Source organism: Hemitrygon akajei, chromosome 11 (assembly GCF_048418815.1).
Source record: "Hemitrygon akajei chromosome 11, sHemAka1.3, whole genome shotgun sequence".
Lineage (NCBI taxonomy): Eukaryota > Metazoa > Chordata > Chondrichthyes > Myliobatiformes > Dasyatidae > Hemitrygon > Hemitrygon akajei.
The window spans coordinates 161938553-161956896 of NC_133134.1; the positions used below are offsets into that span (position 1 = coordinate 161938553).

General features: G+C 40.3%; 1 protein-coding gene across 1 annotated transcript in view; it reads right to left on the reverse strand.

The window, feature by feature from the left end:
- LOC140736202 (E3 ubiquitin-protein ligase Itchy-like) overlaps positions 1-18344 on the reverse strand; it is a 145943-nt gene that overhangs the window by 71379 nt on the left and 56220 nt on the right. The window contains exons 5-9 of the mRNA XM_073062112.1: positions 18194-18318; positions 13004-13138; positions 10990-11050; positions 8025-8197; positions 2144-2339 (exon numbers count right to left, since the gene is read on the reverse strand). Coding sequence (XP_072918213.1) covers positions 2144-2339; positions 8025-8197; positions 10990-11050; positions 13004-13138; positions 18194-18318 — 690 coding nt within the window. The remainder of the gene's footprint in view (positions 1-2143; positions 2340-8024; positions 8198-10989; positions 11051-13003; positions 13139-18193; positions 18319-18344) is intronic.

Here is an 18344-nt window from a genome sequence, read left to right on the forward strand (position 1 = left end):
ATAACTGTTCAGAGATAATTAGTGTGTGCCTGCAAAAATAGATGCAGCCCAATTAAACCTGTATAAATACAGGCAGGACTTTTTTTAAATACTTTAAATATAATGTAATAGCCTCTGACTAATATGCTCAGAAGGAAAATACTTTTGAGTTTCTTCGTATGTATTTGTTGAATGCACCCAACATGAATCATCAACTGACCATAAAACAGGAGCATTGAGTCGACTCTGCCATTCAGTGATGACTGATTTACTTTCCCTCTCAAACCCATTTTCCTGCCTTTTTCCAGTAACCTTCAATACCATTATTAATCAAGAATGTACCAGCCTCCACTTTAGATACAGAAGAATTAAGGAAAGGATCACAACGATACAGAAAAAAAAATCATAGCTCAGTGACCTTTAGAACAGCGGCAGGGAAACTAATGGAGAAGATTAACTTAAACCTGGAGTTATTTCTGATCGTCAGCATAGCTTTGTCAGGCAAGTCCTATCTCACAAAGCAGTTTTTCTGAGGAGTGATGAATGATGATTGATGAGGGTGGGGCAGCATATGTTGTCTACATGGACTTTGGTAAAGCATTTGACAAGCTTCTTGTGGTTGGCTGGTTCAGGTGATGAAGTCACATGGAATTCAGGTTGAGTTGGATAATTTAAAAAAAAATCAGCTTGGTCATAAAAGATAGAAGGTAGTGGTGGTGAAGTGTTTCTCTGACTGAATGTGACTGCAGGTGACATGAGAATGGGAGGAAATGTGGATAAGCTGAAGTGTGAGGAGATGCATTTTGGAACTTATTTATTTTTATTGAAGTTCATCATCAAACAAACATTTCCATAAGATGTATTTCAGTATGAATCAAATTGTTCCAGCTTATGATTAACAGATGCATTTTGGAAGATCTAAACCACAAGGAAAGTATGCAGTATATGTCAGGACTTTTAGGAGCATTGATGTACAGAGGGATCAATACAGGGCAGCTGTATAACACTTTGGTTAGGCTACGTTTGAAGTATTATGCACTGTTCTGATCGCCACAGTATGGGGAGGATGTGGAAGAATTGGAGAGGGTGGAAAAGAGCTTCAACCAGGATGCTGCTTGGATTCGAGTGTATTAGCCTTAAAGAAAGTTTGGACAAACTTGGGTCAATTTCCCTGGAGCCTGGAGGCTGAGAGACAATCTGATAGAAGTCTATAATTATGAGAGGCAGAGAAAGGATAGACAATCAGAGCCTTATCCCTAGGGTAGAAATGTCAGATACAAGAGGCCACAGGTTTAAGGTGAAATGGTGAAGTATAAAGGCAAGTTTCTTCAGAGTGGAACACACTGCTATGTGATGTACAAAAGCAGATGCACCAGTGATACTTAAGAGCCATTTAAACAGGCAGAGAATAGAGGGATATGGATCACATTCAGGCACATGGGATAAGGTTCACTGGCAACTTGGTCACCTCAGCTTTGCTAGGCTGAAGGGCCTGTTCCTGGACTGAACTGCTCTACATTAACTTCCAAAGCTAATTCTGACAGCTATTTCTGAATATTTACAGCCATTAGAAATCACGACACTTATCTCAACATGAAACAGTGCCATCTAAAAATTATTTTCATGTGGCAAATGTTATATAGGCCATAGTATGCAAGGAGGCAGTACAGCCAATCATGCCTGCATCAGCTCCATAGCAAATTCCACTCCTCTGTGCCTCTCCCTCAGTATTGGAATTCTAGCACCCCTCTTCCCAACACCCCACACTTCATCTAATTCTGCTTTAAATGTTACTGTTTTCATCTTCTTTTAAGATAGCATATTCCACATCACAACGCACTGTAAATTGTTTCTTTCTGACACATATTGTACAATCTCCATAAAGATATGGATCAAAAGATTAAAACATCTTGGTTTGTCACATTTCCTTTGTGCAATGTTCCAAGGAATCTTATGGTTCGTTCATTACCCTTAACATTTATGGAAGCTCTAATGTTTGAAGTGCATCAGGGAAGTCACTATGAACCTAACCTACCCCAATCAAAAGGGAAAATCGTTCATACTACAATCGTCTTCCACAATAAAAGTAAGGAAAAATCTCTTCAAGTCTAACAAAACCTTACAAAAATTTAACAGGAAATACATCTTACAAAAGGAATCTCACCCAGGTGGAAGTGGACCCTTGTTCACTGTGTTTAGTGCACGGTCACCAGGAGAGACAGTTGCAGCTGATGGAGCAACACTGGCTGATGGCTCTGGTAAATTTGTCACTGCAGCTGAAGGCATGGTATTTGTTGCAGTTGAAACAGCAGCAGTAGAAGGTCCATTCTCCATGGGACCCGAGTACCCGTTTTCACAGACTGTTGAAAACAGAGAATCAGAAAGAATTATATATGTTTTAACCTACAATTTGAGAAGGAGAAGGGAAAATCGGATGTGTCAGTATTACAGTTGAACAAAGGGAACTATGGAGCTATGAGGGAGGAGCTGGCCAAAGTTCAATGGAACAATACCCTAGCAGGGAAGACAGTGGAACAAAAATGGCAGGTATTTCTGGGAATAATGCAGAAGGTGCAGGATCGGTTCATTCCAAAGAGGAAGAAAGATCCTAAGGGGAGTAAGGGGTGGCCGTGGCTGATGTGGGAAGTAAAGGGCAGTATAAAAATAAAAGAGAAGTATAACATAGCAAAGATGAGTGAGAAACCGGAGGACTGGGAAGCTTTTAAAGAGCAACAGAAGGTAACAAAAAAGGCAATACGCCAAGAAAAAATGAGGTATGAAGGTAAACTAGCCAAGAATATAAAGGAGGATAGTAAAAGCTTCTTTAGGTATGTGAATAGCAAAAAAAATAGTTAAGACCAAAATTGGACCATTGAAGACAGAAACGGGTGAATTTATTATGGGGAACAAGGAAATGGCAGATGAGTTGAACAGGTACTTTGGATCTGTCTTAACTAGGGAAGACACAAACAATCTCCCAGATGTAATAGTGGCCAAAGGAACTAGGGTAAAGGATGAACTGAAGGAAATTTATATTAGGCAAGAAACGGTGTTGGATAGACTGTTGAGTCTGAAGGCTGATAAGTCCCCGGGACCTGATGGTCTGCATCCCAGGGTACTTAAAGAGGTGGCTCTAGAAATCGTGGACGCATTGGTAATCATTTTCCAATGTTCTATAGATTCAGGAACAGTTCCTGCTGATTGGAAGGTGGCTAATGTTGTCCCACTTTTCAAGAAAGGAGGGAGAGAGAAAACAGGGAATTATAGACCGGTTAGCCTGATGTCAGCGGTGGGAAAGATGCTGAAGTCAATTATAAAAGAGGAAATTACAACACATTTGGATAGCAGTAGAAGGATCAGTCCGAGTCAGCATGGATTTATGAAGGGAAAATCATGCTTGACTAATCTTCTGGAGTTTTTTGAGGATGTAACTATGAAAATGGACAAGGGAGAGCCAGTGGATGTAGTGTACCTGGACTTCCAGAAAGCTTTTGATAAAGTCCCACATAGGAGATTAGTGGGCAAAATTAGGACACATGGTATTAGGGACAGAGTACTGATATGGATTGAAAATTGGCTGGCTGACAGGAAACAAAGAGTAGTGATTAACGGGTCCCTTTTGGAATGGCAGGCTGTGACCAGTGGGGTACCGCAAGGTTCAGTGCTGGGACCGCAGCTGTTTACAATATACATTAATGATTTAGATGAAGGGATTAAAAGTAACATTAGCAAATTTGTTGATGACACAAAGCTGGGTGGCAGTGTGAAATGTCAGGAGGATGTTATGAGAATGCAGGGTGACTTGGACAGGTTGGGTGAGTGGGCAAATGTATGACAGATGCAGTTTAATGTGGCTAAATATGAGGTTATCCAATTTGGTGGCAAGAACAGGAAGGCAGATTACTATCTAAATGGAGTCAAGTTAGGAAAAGGGGAAGTACAACGAGATCTAGGTGTTCTTGTACATCAGTCAATGAAAGCAAGCATGCAGGTACAGCAGGCAGTGAAGAAAGCTAATGGCATGTTGGCCTTCATAACAAGAGGAGTTGAGTATAGGAGTAAAGAGGTCCTTCTGCAGCTGTACAGGGCCCTGGTGAGACCCCACCTTGAGTATTGTGTGCAGTTTTGGTCTCCAAATTTGAGGAAGGACATTCTTGCTATTGAGGGAGTGCAGCGTAGGTTCACAAGGTTAATTCCCGAAATGGCGGGACTGTCATATGTTGAAAGATTGGAGCGACTGTGTTTGTATACACTGGAATTTAGAAGGATGAGAGGGGATCTGATTGAAACATATAAGATTATTAAGGGATTGGACACGCTGGAGGCAGGAAGCATGTTCCCGCTGATGGGTGAGTCCAGAACTAGAGGCCACAGTTTAAGAATAAGGGGTAGACCATTTAGAACAGAGATGTGGAAAAACTTTTTCACCCAGAGAGTGGTGGATATGTGGAATGCTCTGCCCCAGAAGGCAGTGGAGGCCAAATCTCTGGATGCATTCAAGAGAGAGTTAGATAGAGCTCTTATAGATAGCAGGGTCAAGGGAGATGGGGAGAGGGCAGGAACGGGGTACTGATTGTGTATGATCAGCCATGATCACAGTGAATGGCGGTGCTGGCTAGAAGGGCCGAATGGCCTACTCCTGCACCTATTGTCTATTATACAAGTAACAAATAGCATGCATGACTCAGTATTAATGCTTTATTATGAAGGGACATTTTTTTGTTCTGAACAATTCCATTGGGTACAGCTCTCCCCATCAAGGACCCCTATCACAGGCAATGTCTCAGAAACTCAGAATCCATCATTAAGGACATCCCACCATCAGGGCTGAGCCCTCTTCTCAATGCTGCCATCCAGCAGGTGGTACAGGAGCCTGAAGACCCATACCTCAAGGTTCAATAACAACATCTTCCCCACTACAATCAGGTTTTTGAACTAACCTGGAAAAGACCTCATGTCAACCTTGGACTATATATCCCTCAAATTTAGCCAGACAGTGGTGAATCTGTGGAATTCAATGTCATAGGCAGCTGTGGAGGCCAAGTCATTTGGTGTATTTAAAGCAGAGGTTGTTAGGTTCTTGATTAGTGAGGGCAAAGGTTATGGGAAGAAGGGAGGACAATGGAGTTGAGAAGGAAAATAAATCAGTCATAATCAAATGGCAGAGCAGATACAATAGGTTGAATGGCCTACTTCTGCTTCTGTCTTATGGTCTGCCTTGCTCTAATGGAATTATGCCTATTTTTATTTTGTTGTCCAAGGTATATACAATTCATGTTAACTTAAGCTTATGTAATTTAGGGTTGTTGTGATTCCATTATACCGTCTTCTTCTTAAGCCCATCACCCCTACAGAGGCATTGGCAGTTTCCACAGCCGTATTCCATCCTTTTGGTGTATCCTTCCTCTTCCAGAGATGAAGTCTTTGGAGTTTCTGTTGCCATTCCTGTAGTACTGGGATTTTACAAGATGGGGTTGCTAGCTCCATGCCCAACCCAACTCCTTTTGCAGCCAGTTTTCATTCCATCTATGGCGGAGTTGCATTATACTGTGTTGCTGTAAAAAGCTAACCCATCACATTTATACCCTGGATATGACCTATGACCAACTCTTCATGGCCATCATTCTAAAGGACATACTCTCTTACAACCTCCTGCAACTCCACAACCAAGACAATCCCTTGGATGACTTTGTTCAGTTCCAAAACCAGCACAGCTTTCCTTTGTGGTTAACCCATTACAGCAGCCTTCCAGACAGTCTCCTCAAACTCGACTTTACATCCAACTCTCCTGGGCAGCTTCATATCTATTTCTTCTCTGCAATCCAAGCTGTCAGAATTCAATAAAGTTTTAAAACTAGATTGAATTCTAGTCTAATAAAGACTAAAGAGGAGATAAAATCTACAAATGTTGGAATAGAGCCGGCTGGTGGCATCATCGCTGGACTTCGGACGGAAGATCCCGAGTTCGAATCCAGCCGGCTCCCATGCATGCTTTCCATCCGTGCTGGAAAAAACAAAATTGCCTGCTACAGAAACATCAACAGCAAAAAAGTTGATGGCGTATGCTCTCGCATGAGTTGAAAGGCAATTTCTCTTTCTCTAGAATAGATGTCTCTGATGTAGCAAGTTAACAGATTATTAAAGGGACTGTTGCAATACACATCATTTAGCTTAGCATGATTCAGACAAGGTAAAAACTTGTGCTTTTGGATAACGCAAGAGCTGGTTGAAGAATTAAGAGTGACTGGAACAGAGGAAACAAGCTTTTGGCTGCCGTAATTCAGCACTCAGAAACAGGAGTTGCTGGCAAGAAAGCCCCAACCGGATAATCTGATAAACTACATTGTAAGAGGCTGATTTTATTAAATTTGCATGTCAATAATCCTCAGCAATATAAATTTTATAGCTCTCTGAATTGTAACCTTCCTACTCAAGGTCTTTTTTATGTAGGACTGCAAACCAGTAACCCTTTGGATATTTGGAATGTTTACCACCTCTAGTAAAATGCGTTGGGATAAGCTTTTAGTTAAGAGCACCGTATGCCCACATATATTCTAAGCAGCATTACAGTAACTAACAATCAGTACAGGATGGAATACATTGATTTAAACATGTTAGTATTAGAAATGTGATAATGATTAAGTTTAAACTTCACAATAATGTGTTAACTTTAAAATGTTATTTGCCACAAAATTGAACAAATCATTAGCAGATTATATCATGAATTAACTACAAACATCTCTTAAGATTTAATTACGAAAAATCTGTCTGCTTATTTGCCAAACAAGGTGGTCAACAGAGGCTTTCCTTTCCGTTTCACAATATCATATTCCTTTACCTGACCAACTGATCAGCTGAAATACCCCAAGTTACAGAGTCTCTTGTGCAGACTGATGTAATTTCAGAGTAGTTCATCCTGGCTCAACCACAAACAAAATCGTATGCTAATACGTCAGGAACAAAAAATGGAAAGACTGATTGACAGAAAGTCAGATTACAACACTTGTTGAAAACAAGGTAACAGATTAAAATTACACTGGTTTAAATGTAGTTTTACTTAATCGCTAAGAATGAAGTTATTTTCTTCATTGCCAAAGCAATTCAGAGAATTGCCTGCTTAGAGTTTCAAGATAGACGAAGTAATTTTCTGTTATATTTTTCACACTGAAATACCTCCTTGCTTGTCAAAGCAATATTGGAACAGAAATTTTTGAATTTGCTTCCATTAACAGTGTTTACATTCTGAATAAGTTATTATTTTTAAATAAACAGAATTTACAGGAAAGAAGGCAGCATTAAAAAGTCTAGGCTTAGAATGCTTTTTAGCTCTTCCTCCACTCACATAATAGCAAAAGATAGCTAACCATAGGTTAAAAATAAATTACTGTGCCAGAATGACAAAAAAAAGAATCTTTATATTAAATATTGGACCCCCAGCTGCTTTTGCCCAAGACCATTGTGGTTCTGTCCCAGAAAAAGTTCTGTGAGCAAACCAGAATCCAAATAATGATCAAAGATGTGAATGAAAACGCACCTTAATGTACATCAGGGCGCAGTCAGTAAACCATAACTTGACTGCAGTAATTAAATTTCCCCAAATCCTTCTCAAGAACAAGAGTCCTGATGAAGGATCTTGGCCTGATACGTCAACTGTTCAATCCTCAGAGTCCCTCCAGAATGTGTGTTCCTCTGGCTTTCCAGCATTTGCAGAATTTCTTGTGTTTATAAGAACAATGGTAGAAGAGACGGCAATCAAGTGAAGTATTAGATCAAGTGGCTTAAAGCTCATTCCAAGAGGCTAGTTTTTAAACCAACTTCAGAACAGAAGAGAGCAGTAGAAAAGAAAGAGATCCATGTGACTTCAACTTAAACATACTGAAAGTATTTAGGGACTTCTCAGTTATAGCAGGCACTAAAAAAAGGCAAATAGGTATTTAATATAGATTGGAAAATCTTTACCTCAGGACAGGAATGACTAAGTAGGCTGTCCCATTCTAGCAATAACCCTTAGTCCCGAAGTAGTCAATACTGTTCTGCAGTGTTACCTGCTATGCTCACGGGTCTGGATGGAACCGGAGGCGGGGGTCTCAAGGGTCTTGGAGGCCTTACTGGCTTTGATTTTGGAGACGGTGATGGAGTATTTCTGCCATTCATATTGTGTTCATCGGCAGACCCAGTGTCCATTGAGCCTTCTTGTGACATTGCATCACCATTTGCACTGCAAGAGATCATAGATATTTGAAATTCTTGGCACACGTGGAAGGAAATGGAACCCAAATGACATCCCCAATGCCAAACCATCAACAATAAAACATTTAAAATGTCTGCATTATAAGATATGAGAGATCTTCACACACAAATATGCAGAGAATGAGAATTTTCTGGTAAGATGGCGGTGCCTCTCTAGGTCCAACCAAAGGTGCAATTGTCTGTGCTTTACATCAGTTTCATGATCACAAGAGAGTGTTGGATATTAAGAACATCAAGGACTGCAGGTCTACCTCACTAGCGAGCTGCAGGACAGCCCTGGAGGTGGACTTGTTGTGCTCCGTGTTGCAGGGCGCTTCAGCCGCCCAGAGAAGAAGGCACCAATGATGGTCATAATCCAATGCACAGGACAGGACGTTTTTGTTGAGATAGCAAGACCACAATGAACATTGGTAATGAAGAATACTGCGAATCTGATTTGCTCGTTCATTGGCGGTGGAGCTGCGAGACCTTGGTTGTGGCGCGGACCAGACCCTCATTCATGCCTTGGGGTAGGTTGCCTGTTGCAGCCGCTGAGGAAGGAGACACCAGAGGTGGCTGAGCATTGTTGGAACCCGCAGAGCATTGTTGGAACCCGCACTGGCTACCCATCATTGCTGCCTACCAGTGTTCACTCACAGGAAGACAAGCTGAATTGCCCTCATCTGCAGCTGTGCTGCATGCAATGAGTAACTGCTGTGGGCTGTTCTTGCAGAAAACATGGCTGCAGAGCTTCAAACATGCACCATTAATCTGTAGGCCATGATAGGGTACTTGCTGCAACTGTATGTTTTTCTGCTGTACTGGTTTTGTGTTTTCAACTTGGCCCAGAGGAACGCTGTTTTATTTGGCAGGATTTGTGTATGGTTGAATGACAATTAAACTTGAATTTAAGCTTATATTGGCTGCTGCAGCATTTGATTAAAAGGAATAATTATATTAAAACAGTATTAAGCAAACACTGGCGCAGCTTAACAGGTCAGGCAGCATTTATGGAGGGTTATGGACAGTCAACATTTCAGGTTGAGATCTTTCATCTTAATTCTATCATATCTTCTTTTGCTAAAACCTAAAGTAATCATCTTAGGCCTTCTAACACCTTGAAAGCAACCTGTGTTTATATGCCTTCCCTACATTGTTGGCAGCTGCACTAATTTATCTTTCACAATAACTGAGAACAAATTATTTGTAATTTGTATAACGAGTGATAATTTTTAGAAATTTAGAGAATGTTTGGGAAAAATGTATTGGCTTTGAAATCCAAATTTATGACCAACCCTGATCAGCATTTGTTCCCATTAACATTTTGCATTTTTAGTGAAAACATATAGGAATATAAGCATCCGTTAGTCTCATGAGACCATGGATTTGTGCCTTGGAAGGTTTCCAGGGCTCAGGCCTGGGCAGGGTTGTATGGGAGACCGGCAGTTGCCCAAGCTGCAAGCCTTCCCCTCTCCACGCCACCGATGTTGTCCAAGGGAAGGGCACTAGGACCCATACAGCTTGGCACTGGTGTCGTCACAGAGCAATGTATTGTTAAGTGCCTTGCTCAAGGACACAACACATTGCCTCAGCTGAGGCTCGAACTAGCGACCTTCAGATCACTAGACCAATGCCTTATCCATGTGCCAACACGAGTGAAAACATTAATATCAGTTGATCTGTGCAACTCTTTTTAATAGGGCAAAAGGGGAAATCAGAATCACAAACACTTTATTGTCAGTATGTGAAAACATACCAGAATTGATTGTGGTTCAGTGCCAAGCATAAATTACAGAACAATACCATATCAGACAACACAATAGCAACCAACAATTTACAAGACAATAGGGCAAACAGCCATGAGCAATCAACAATAAAGCTGGTGCTGCACAGTGCCTCGATATACTCAGAAGTCCCAAGGTACTTCTTAGGAGCATAATCAAGTAAGATCTGACACCAAGCTACATAAGGGGCTGCGAGGAACATCAAGGAGTCATAGAAGGCAAAGGAATCATAAAATGGAACATCTCTGGCAATGATAAACACTTCATAAAATATCAGATTGCCAAGGTGGGTGAGAGGCTTCTTCTTTCTTCTAGGTGTGAATTTACATAAAGGAACAAAGTTCCAATCTTGTCCTGGACAAGAGCATTGAAAACATAGGTTAATCATTTGGTGATGGAGCTTGAATGTGCAGTATCATACAATCTGAAAGGGTCAGGAGAATCAAGCATAAGGTACAAGTGGTCATCCTATTTTTTTTAGTTTTGGATAATGCAGAGCCACTCCTGGAAACATATCAAAGGGTAATTTGAAGTGGGCTTGGGAAAAAGCACTATTAATAGCACTAAAGTTGCCTTGGGTGTGCACAATACAACTGCATTAAAACTGGGTACAACGCAACAAGGAGAAATAATACTACCTTGTTGGGATTGACGTCAAAGCTTTGTCAGCTATAAGGAAGTTCTCCATTCTCTGCCATTTTGAATTATTGCTCGACTGTGGATAATCATGATGATCTGTAAAACTGGGAGTGTTCTTGCAGAATCTCAACCAGAAATGTCAACTACAGAGATGCTATCTCACCTGCTGAGTCCCTCCAGTAATTTGTTTTTTTGTTCCAGATTACAACATCTGTAGGCACTTGTGTTTCCGGGATTCTTCCAGTTTGTTTTTCAGGTAGCTGTATTATTGTTGGGAACTGTAATTTCCTTTGGGATCAATAAAGTAGCTATCTATTTTGAAGATAACTAGAAGATCACAACTCTTACTAAATCTTACCTTGAGGGATTTAGTATATATGCCTCACTACCACATCGGGAGCCTTCACTCATTGAGTTGCCTGCAAAATATCAAACAATGCATTATAGTTATTAGAATTAGCTTGTTCGTAGATGTGGGATGCAGGGATGAATATAGGTTTGTTTCCACTACCCGTGCCAACTATCACAAAGCCATTTGAATGCACCAACGTAACAGTAATACATCAAATAATCTACTGACTATATATAGTACTGAGCAGAAGTCTTAGGCAAATATATATAGCTAGAGTGCCTAAGCCTTTTGCATAGTACTGCATTTATCAACCTGATGTGGACAGTGAATTTGTAATGCTGCTAGCAAAGGATGTTGGGAATGGCGAGGATAGAACACCAGGGGAGGGGTGTTAGACAGGTGGCAGAGGAGGAGTTCCAAGGGCAGGGAGTGGCATGGGTGCAGACACACCCAGCTCTGAGACACTAGACAAAAGTCTTAACACTGAGGATGCGTTCCTTGGAGGTGGAGCGCAATATACATCAGTGCTATGCGGGGTCATTATAACATTACGTAAATGGATATGTATGTCTGATTTAAAAAAAAATCAAACCCGAGATATATATTATTTTATGTATACACAGTAACTCATGGAGTAACAAACATGCAAATAGGCTTAACCTGTACATCAGTGGAGTGGCAACATCGCAGCAGCAGTGGAGGGAAGCGGGTGGTGGTTACATCTTGGGGGAGGGATCAGGTTGTGGGCCCTCCTCTAATTTTAGCTTCTTCTTCAAGTAGGTGTTGAGATTGGACTGCATTAAGTTTCCTCTCAGTAGCTGGAAATCATGTTGAAAACACTTCTTTGTCTTATTGAAAATGACCCTGACTGGGAACAAAGCAATGAACTGACCCACAATTTAACTGATCATGGTGATGCTAGTGCTGAGGAATTTTGTGGTGACGTTTCTTGTTAGCATTTCTTCTTCTCCATTCGTGTCCTCAGATTCACCCAGGATGTGTTGCTCTGCCAGTTCTCAAAGCTCTTCGTTATTAAGGCTGTCACCATGGGAATGCAGGAACTCTTTAACATCGTCATCATTAACATCCTCACCCTGTATCTCTTGCAGTTTCACCTCCATGCTAATGCTTTTCTTAGACACATTAGATGTACTACCCTCACTGGAAGTTGCAGGCCATTTCCAGAAATTATGGGTGGAAAAAAAAAGGAATAAATTGGCGAGGGAACAAGAATGCTTGTGCACGCGGAGGAGGTAGAGTGTGAACTAACACGTGATTGGCCAAAAGTGGTTCAGAACATATGTAAAGTGCTCTCATTGGCTGATTGAATGTTTATTGTAATGGCGGCTGCTCTTCAGAAGTTTTAAGTGTTGTTTCGAATGAATTTTTGTCATGTAAAAAAATTCAATAAATAAATGAATAACCACATTGCAATGAATCAGCGTTATGCGGAGTCTGAGTGTAGTGCAATACTGTGCAAAAGTCTTAGGCACAGAAACATGGCTCCAGGACAACATCCCGTGCACCATGCCTGGCTATGCCACTCAGGGACTTGTGATAATTTTACTTTTGTGACTAAATGCGCTATCATTACAATATATGGTATCTGTGACTATACTTACTGTATCTTACACCTTGGCCCTGGAAGAACGGGGTTTCGTTTAGCTGTGTGCATGTGCAGGGTTGAATAATTGAACTTGAACTTGAAATTCAGGATTTGTTTCATCCGTGCGCCACATATTTCCTAGCAATCTTCATAGAAATTAATGAAAGTAGTAGTCTGGTCAACCCCTAGTAATAATTTATAGGCAGATTTTTTTATATAGACTATTTTCAAAATGTCTCCTGCTATATAACTACAGCAAACAGACAACTGGAAGCATTTATGAATCAACTTAAATGTCTTGCATATTCTGGACAAGCGAGTTTGGAGGATTGAACCCTGGATTAAGAATTATTTCAGATGCATTCCACTATTTCACATTACGTTGGTAAAATGGGTTTAAATTTGCTCACTCACTTGGTGTACTTGCTGAATGTCCATTGGTCAAGACTTCTGGATCAACAGTTAACCCATCTAGAGAGACAATCAGCTCACCCCCGTCCATGATATCACGATCATTGTTGAGTGGTAACTTTATAACCACATTGTCAACTAGGAAAAGTTAGAAACAAATATCAAGAAGAGAACAACACTACACTGAAGGGCATTATTATTGACGTTAATCAAAATGTCACAACGGTCTGTTATATTGGAAAATAAAAGCGAACAAAATAGCTTGAGCAATTAAAATTCTTGGAATTTCTTTAGCCAAAGGAACTCAGCCATGGACAGTCCCAAGCCTGGCCATGAAAGGAGGAGTATTGGGCATGCGGCTAGCAATTCCATCCCATAAAAAACCCAGAGCTACAAAAAATGTGAACAGACCTCATCTCTGGGAAAGGAAGGACCTTTGCCTGGAACAGGTCAGACCCTTCAGCCCACAATGTTGTGTCGACAATATAACCTACTCTAGAAGCTGCCTAGAATTTCCCTACCGCATAGCCCGCCATCTACCATGTAAACTTAAGTAAATAAGTTTAGCCAGAGGATGATGAATCTATGGAATTTATTGCCACAGATGGTTGCGAAAGCTAAGTCATTGGGTACATTTAAAGAAGAGATTAATCAGTTCTTGATTAATAAGAACAAAGGTTACTGTAGGTTTTCTGTGTTTCTATGGGAGAAAGCAGGAAAAAAATGAGTTTGAAAGGGATAATAAATCAGCCATGATTGAATGGCAGAGCACACTCAATGGGCTGAATGGCCTGTGTTTTATGATCTTAAGCCATAATGTTACCATGAGTATTCATTGATTGGGTTATTTATCACATCTAGTACAAATTAAATAAAAATCACCTGTACAAGATCACTAAATGTCAAAATGAACGTTATATTATAATTAGATAATAGAACAAACTCCAGTTTCAGTACAGCTTATACATTTACTGAGATAGGTCAGTTTTTAAAACAACAGATCTAGAATATTTCTGGACCTATACCGTAAGAGTTTCACAGTGCATCTTGCCATGAGATTCCCTATTTGGAAGAAAGCCTTGGCTTCCAATCAAATGTTGAGAATCTGAAGCATTCATTGGGCCAAGCACGTGCCCTCAAACCACATGAGGATTTGGGATGCCCGCCAAGACAGCTGGAGAAAACAATTCTCTTACTTCTCTACAACATCCTCACATTATTTCAACTATACAATCTCCTCAAAGCTTCATATCTAATAGTAAATCAGCCTCTTCCTCAACTCTTTGGCCTTAATAAAAACCTTCAAGTGTACTGTGAATTTTCTCTGACTCTGAACCCAATTAAAAGTTTACAAAAATTTAAAGATACCCTCCCTGTACTTCACCAGCAGTTACAAAAATGGGTAAATTTCTATCAGAAATGTGGTCTCTTTTTAAGGCAGTCATTACAATTATTGAAAAGGAAGAAAATACTGTTAGAAATCCTACACGTAATCAATACTACTTCCTTCAAATTAATTTTCAAACAATTACTCATTTAGTTTGAAAGTCATATGTCAGATTTGACCCATAATGCCACACCACATTACAGGTGAATGTGATTCCGCCGGTTCTTTTTGTTACCATGGGCAACCTCAACTTGCCAGCTGCATGGCCAGCAGTGAATATTCCCAATCTAAAAGCATGGTCTGGATTTCAATAAAAATTATCTACAAGGGATGATTGATATGTTCGTGGCCTAAGGTAGGAGGAATTAATTTCAGAAAACTTAGCACATTTATTTTTCAACATAGTCCCCTCCTACATTTACACACTTAGCCCAGCGGTCATGGAGCATACAGATCTTGGACCTCCAAGAAATGTCCACAGCAGGGGTGATTGATAAGTTTGTGGCCTGAGGTAGAAGGAGATGAGTTATACAGCTCTCGTTACATGCACATGCAGTTCAACTCTGAGTGATTATGCAGAAAGTTTGAAGTTAATAACTGATCAGTTAATAACTCATCGAGGTGATTGATAAGTTCATAGTCTAAGGTAGAAAGAGATGAGTTATCAATCACCCCTCATATAATTTAAGATGACTAATTTTCGGGCGTTGGGGTGAAAATATGTTTCTACCAAAGGAGGCACAAGGTGCTCCTCCCTCCATTAGTCTGCAGGTCACCCTTGGATAAGGTGTAGCACTGCTTAGCCCCCCCCCCCCACCCCCCCCAGGTAGTTGGGAGCAGCTGGTGGATGGTCGTATGAGCAGCTGCTGTACATCACAAGTCCTGGTTATGTGACCACTGACCCCAGGTAGATAACCTCTGAAGAGATTGATAATGGCTGTCTTGTAAAGACACTGCCCAGAAGAAGGCAATGGTAAGCCACTTCTGTAGAAAGATTTGCAAAGAACAATCAAGGTCATGGATAGAGCAACAGCATGAAAGGAGTCTTCCCCCAGGCAAAGATCCCTCACTCGGTAAACAGATTAAAGATAGACGCTGAAAAATATCAGAAGAATCCCAATCACCAAAACCATGGTGTGGCTGTGTAGGTCACATATGACATATAGTTCGACTTTTAAACTGAATCAATAATAATTTTAAAGTTCATTTCTCTTTTTTGAATGGAGTACAGTCGGCCCTCCTTATCCACAAATTCTGTATCTCGAATTCAACCAACCGCGAATCGTGAAAACCCAGAAGTGCTCTTCCAGCACTCGTTGTTCGAGCATGTACAGACTTTTCCTGTCATTATTCCCTAAACAATGCAGTGTAACAACTATTTTACATAGCATTTACATTGTATTAGGTATTATAAGTAATCTAGAGATGATTTAAAGTATACAGGAGGACGTGCGTGGGTTATCGTAGATCGGGATCGAAAAAAATTATAAGTTCTCTTACTAAGTTGGAACAGGTACATCTGGTATTATTTAGCATCAGTTAGTCAAATGTTTGCCTTAGTATATATTTTACCTTTCTATGCATATAAAACACTTAAGAACGTATATTTCAGTGCCGGGCTCGGGGTGCCGGGTTAATGTGGAGGATCAAAAATCCAAAACCCCCAAACCCAATAATTACACCACTGCGTTGCTTAGTAATAATTGTAGCTTTCATCCGGGCAGAGCATTTCTCACTTTATCCTTTAAAATTATTCCGATCATTAACCGATGTAGCCTAACGCTTTTCCAATGACCGACGGCGTTTCACCTCTTTCCGATCGCTTTATTATCTTCACTTTATTTTCAATCGTGATTATTTTCGTGAACAGAAACACTGTGGATTCAGACCGCTGCCCAGGTCCTAATGTCTACCACACTGATACAGGCTAAATAAGGTCTGGGGTTCTGCAGGGTCCTAAGATCCACCGCATTAAGCCAGGTTGAATAAGGGACTTGAGCATCTGCGAATTTTGGTATCCGCGAGGGATCCCGGAACCAATCCCTCGCGGATAAGGAGGGCTGACTGTATTGAGAACAAAATGTCCTTCTTTAATATGATCCATTAACATTAATTCTCAGATTAAATATCTGAGAATATTCAGCATACATTGAGCAAATCTGCAGCTGCTGTTAAAAAACAAGCAAAAATTAAAAGAAAAATGCACACAAAATGAAGTCATAGAGAAATACAGAAATATTTCAAAGCTATAAACATTTTTAATCTCGGGGCTCAAAGGATAGTGGTGAAGGATCATTAAATCCAAAATAGATGGTGTGTGGTTTGGCACTGAGCCAGACTCAAAAGCCACCTAAAGTTTACTCACTGAGTCGTGATAAAATCAACATTGAGTCAAACAGATAAAATAAGGTGGATTTGCATAGTATCTTTAAAACAGTAAAACCAAACTGTACTGAAGGGTTATCCTTGATGGACTGACAAACATTTACTTCTTAAGTTCTATTACAAAAACAGATTATTTGGTCATGATTATTGTTTGAAGAAGTTTGTGTGATGGCTGTCATGTTTTCCTCAAGACAACTTCAAAATAATTTCACAGGCTGAGAAGTACTTGGCGATACCATGAAAGGGATGTGAAAGAACCATAAAAATACACATTAAAAAAGATTTAACTGAGAATTATTGCACAAAATTTAATAAGGCTATTCGAGGCAAAATTAGGTCATGAAAGTTTGCTCAAAACTACAAGCAGCAGTTTAGGGAAGGAATTCCAAAGTTTGGGCCCTAGGCAGCTGAATTTTCAGCACTGGATGGAAATACTGAAGCTGGGCTCAGAGTAGCTGGGTGGGGCAAGACAACTAATCTTCTTCACACAAATCCTGTTCTGCAGCTATACGGGACTGGTTTGGCTACAGTTGCTTCTATGCGTAAATAACGTGTGACATGACAGGCAGGCTGGTAGCTTCACAGAGTTACTGGAAATACATAGCAGTTTGCTATTACCTGTGCCTCCAGGAAGGAAGCAAGAAAGAAACTCAAGTTTAACAACTGAACTTGAGTAGATTATGGCCATGCAAGCAGTCTTCCACATATTAAAAACTTAAGCCTTCTTTAGGATTTGAGTTGGTTTACTACCAAGAACATCCAAAAATCGCAGGAACTTTGGACAAAAATTAACCATGTAAAAGAAAGCATGAAAATGGCTGAAGGTGGGGCAAGAACAAACTGTGCATCACAGTCAGTTACATTTTGGAAAGAACAAGAAAAACTTTGTTCTTACAAGACAAGCTTTTAAAGAAACACTAGTTGCATGAGGTGTCCAGTTCCAAAAAAAGGCTAGATCCAAGAAAGATAGTTATCCACTCAAAAGACTCGTGATAATCCTTTTTTCTTCTGGCTTTGAGCATCTTGGATTACATCCAAGATGTTATACAAATATAATTTCCTGGTAATATAGATTTCAATGCAAGGAATGCCAAATTTTCAGCTCACTCTTTCTCCTTTTGACAAAAGAATGTTTCAACTGATGAACTAAAATTCATCTAGATTCCACTGTGGAGTTGACTGCAGAGAATAAAATAGTGAAATGTCTACTACATTAAGGACTGGTCCCTTTGTTTCTTTCCTTATCCAGTGTCCCATTGTCATATCACAGCTGGACTGACCCTTCAGTCAGCAAAAGGCTGCACAAGGAGCAGCCGCCTGTGCCATCTTTATTACTAATCTCATGAAATGACAACGAAAAACAAAGAGTTGCTCTTGACAGATGGTGATGGCAGGTCTGCCAAGTAACAGGACAAACTCACATTTCATATTATTAGATTTTAATGTCTCACAGACGTCCAGAGTGGCGCATCCCAGCAAGACATCCGATTTCAACGTCTGATGGCTCCATACTCGAAAATGGATCATGCTGAATGGTGTTACAATCCTGTGTCAATGAAAGATAATGAACAA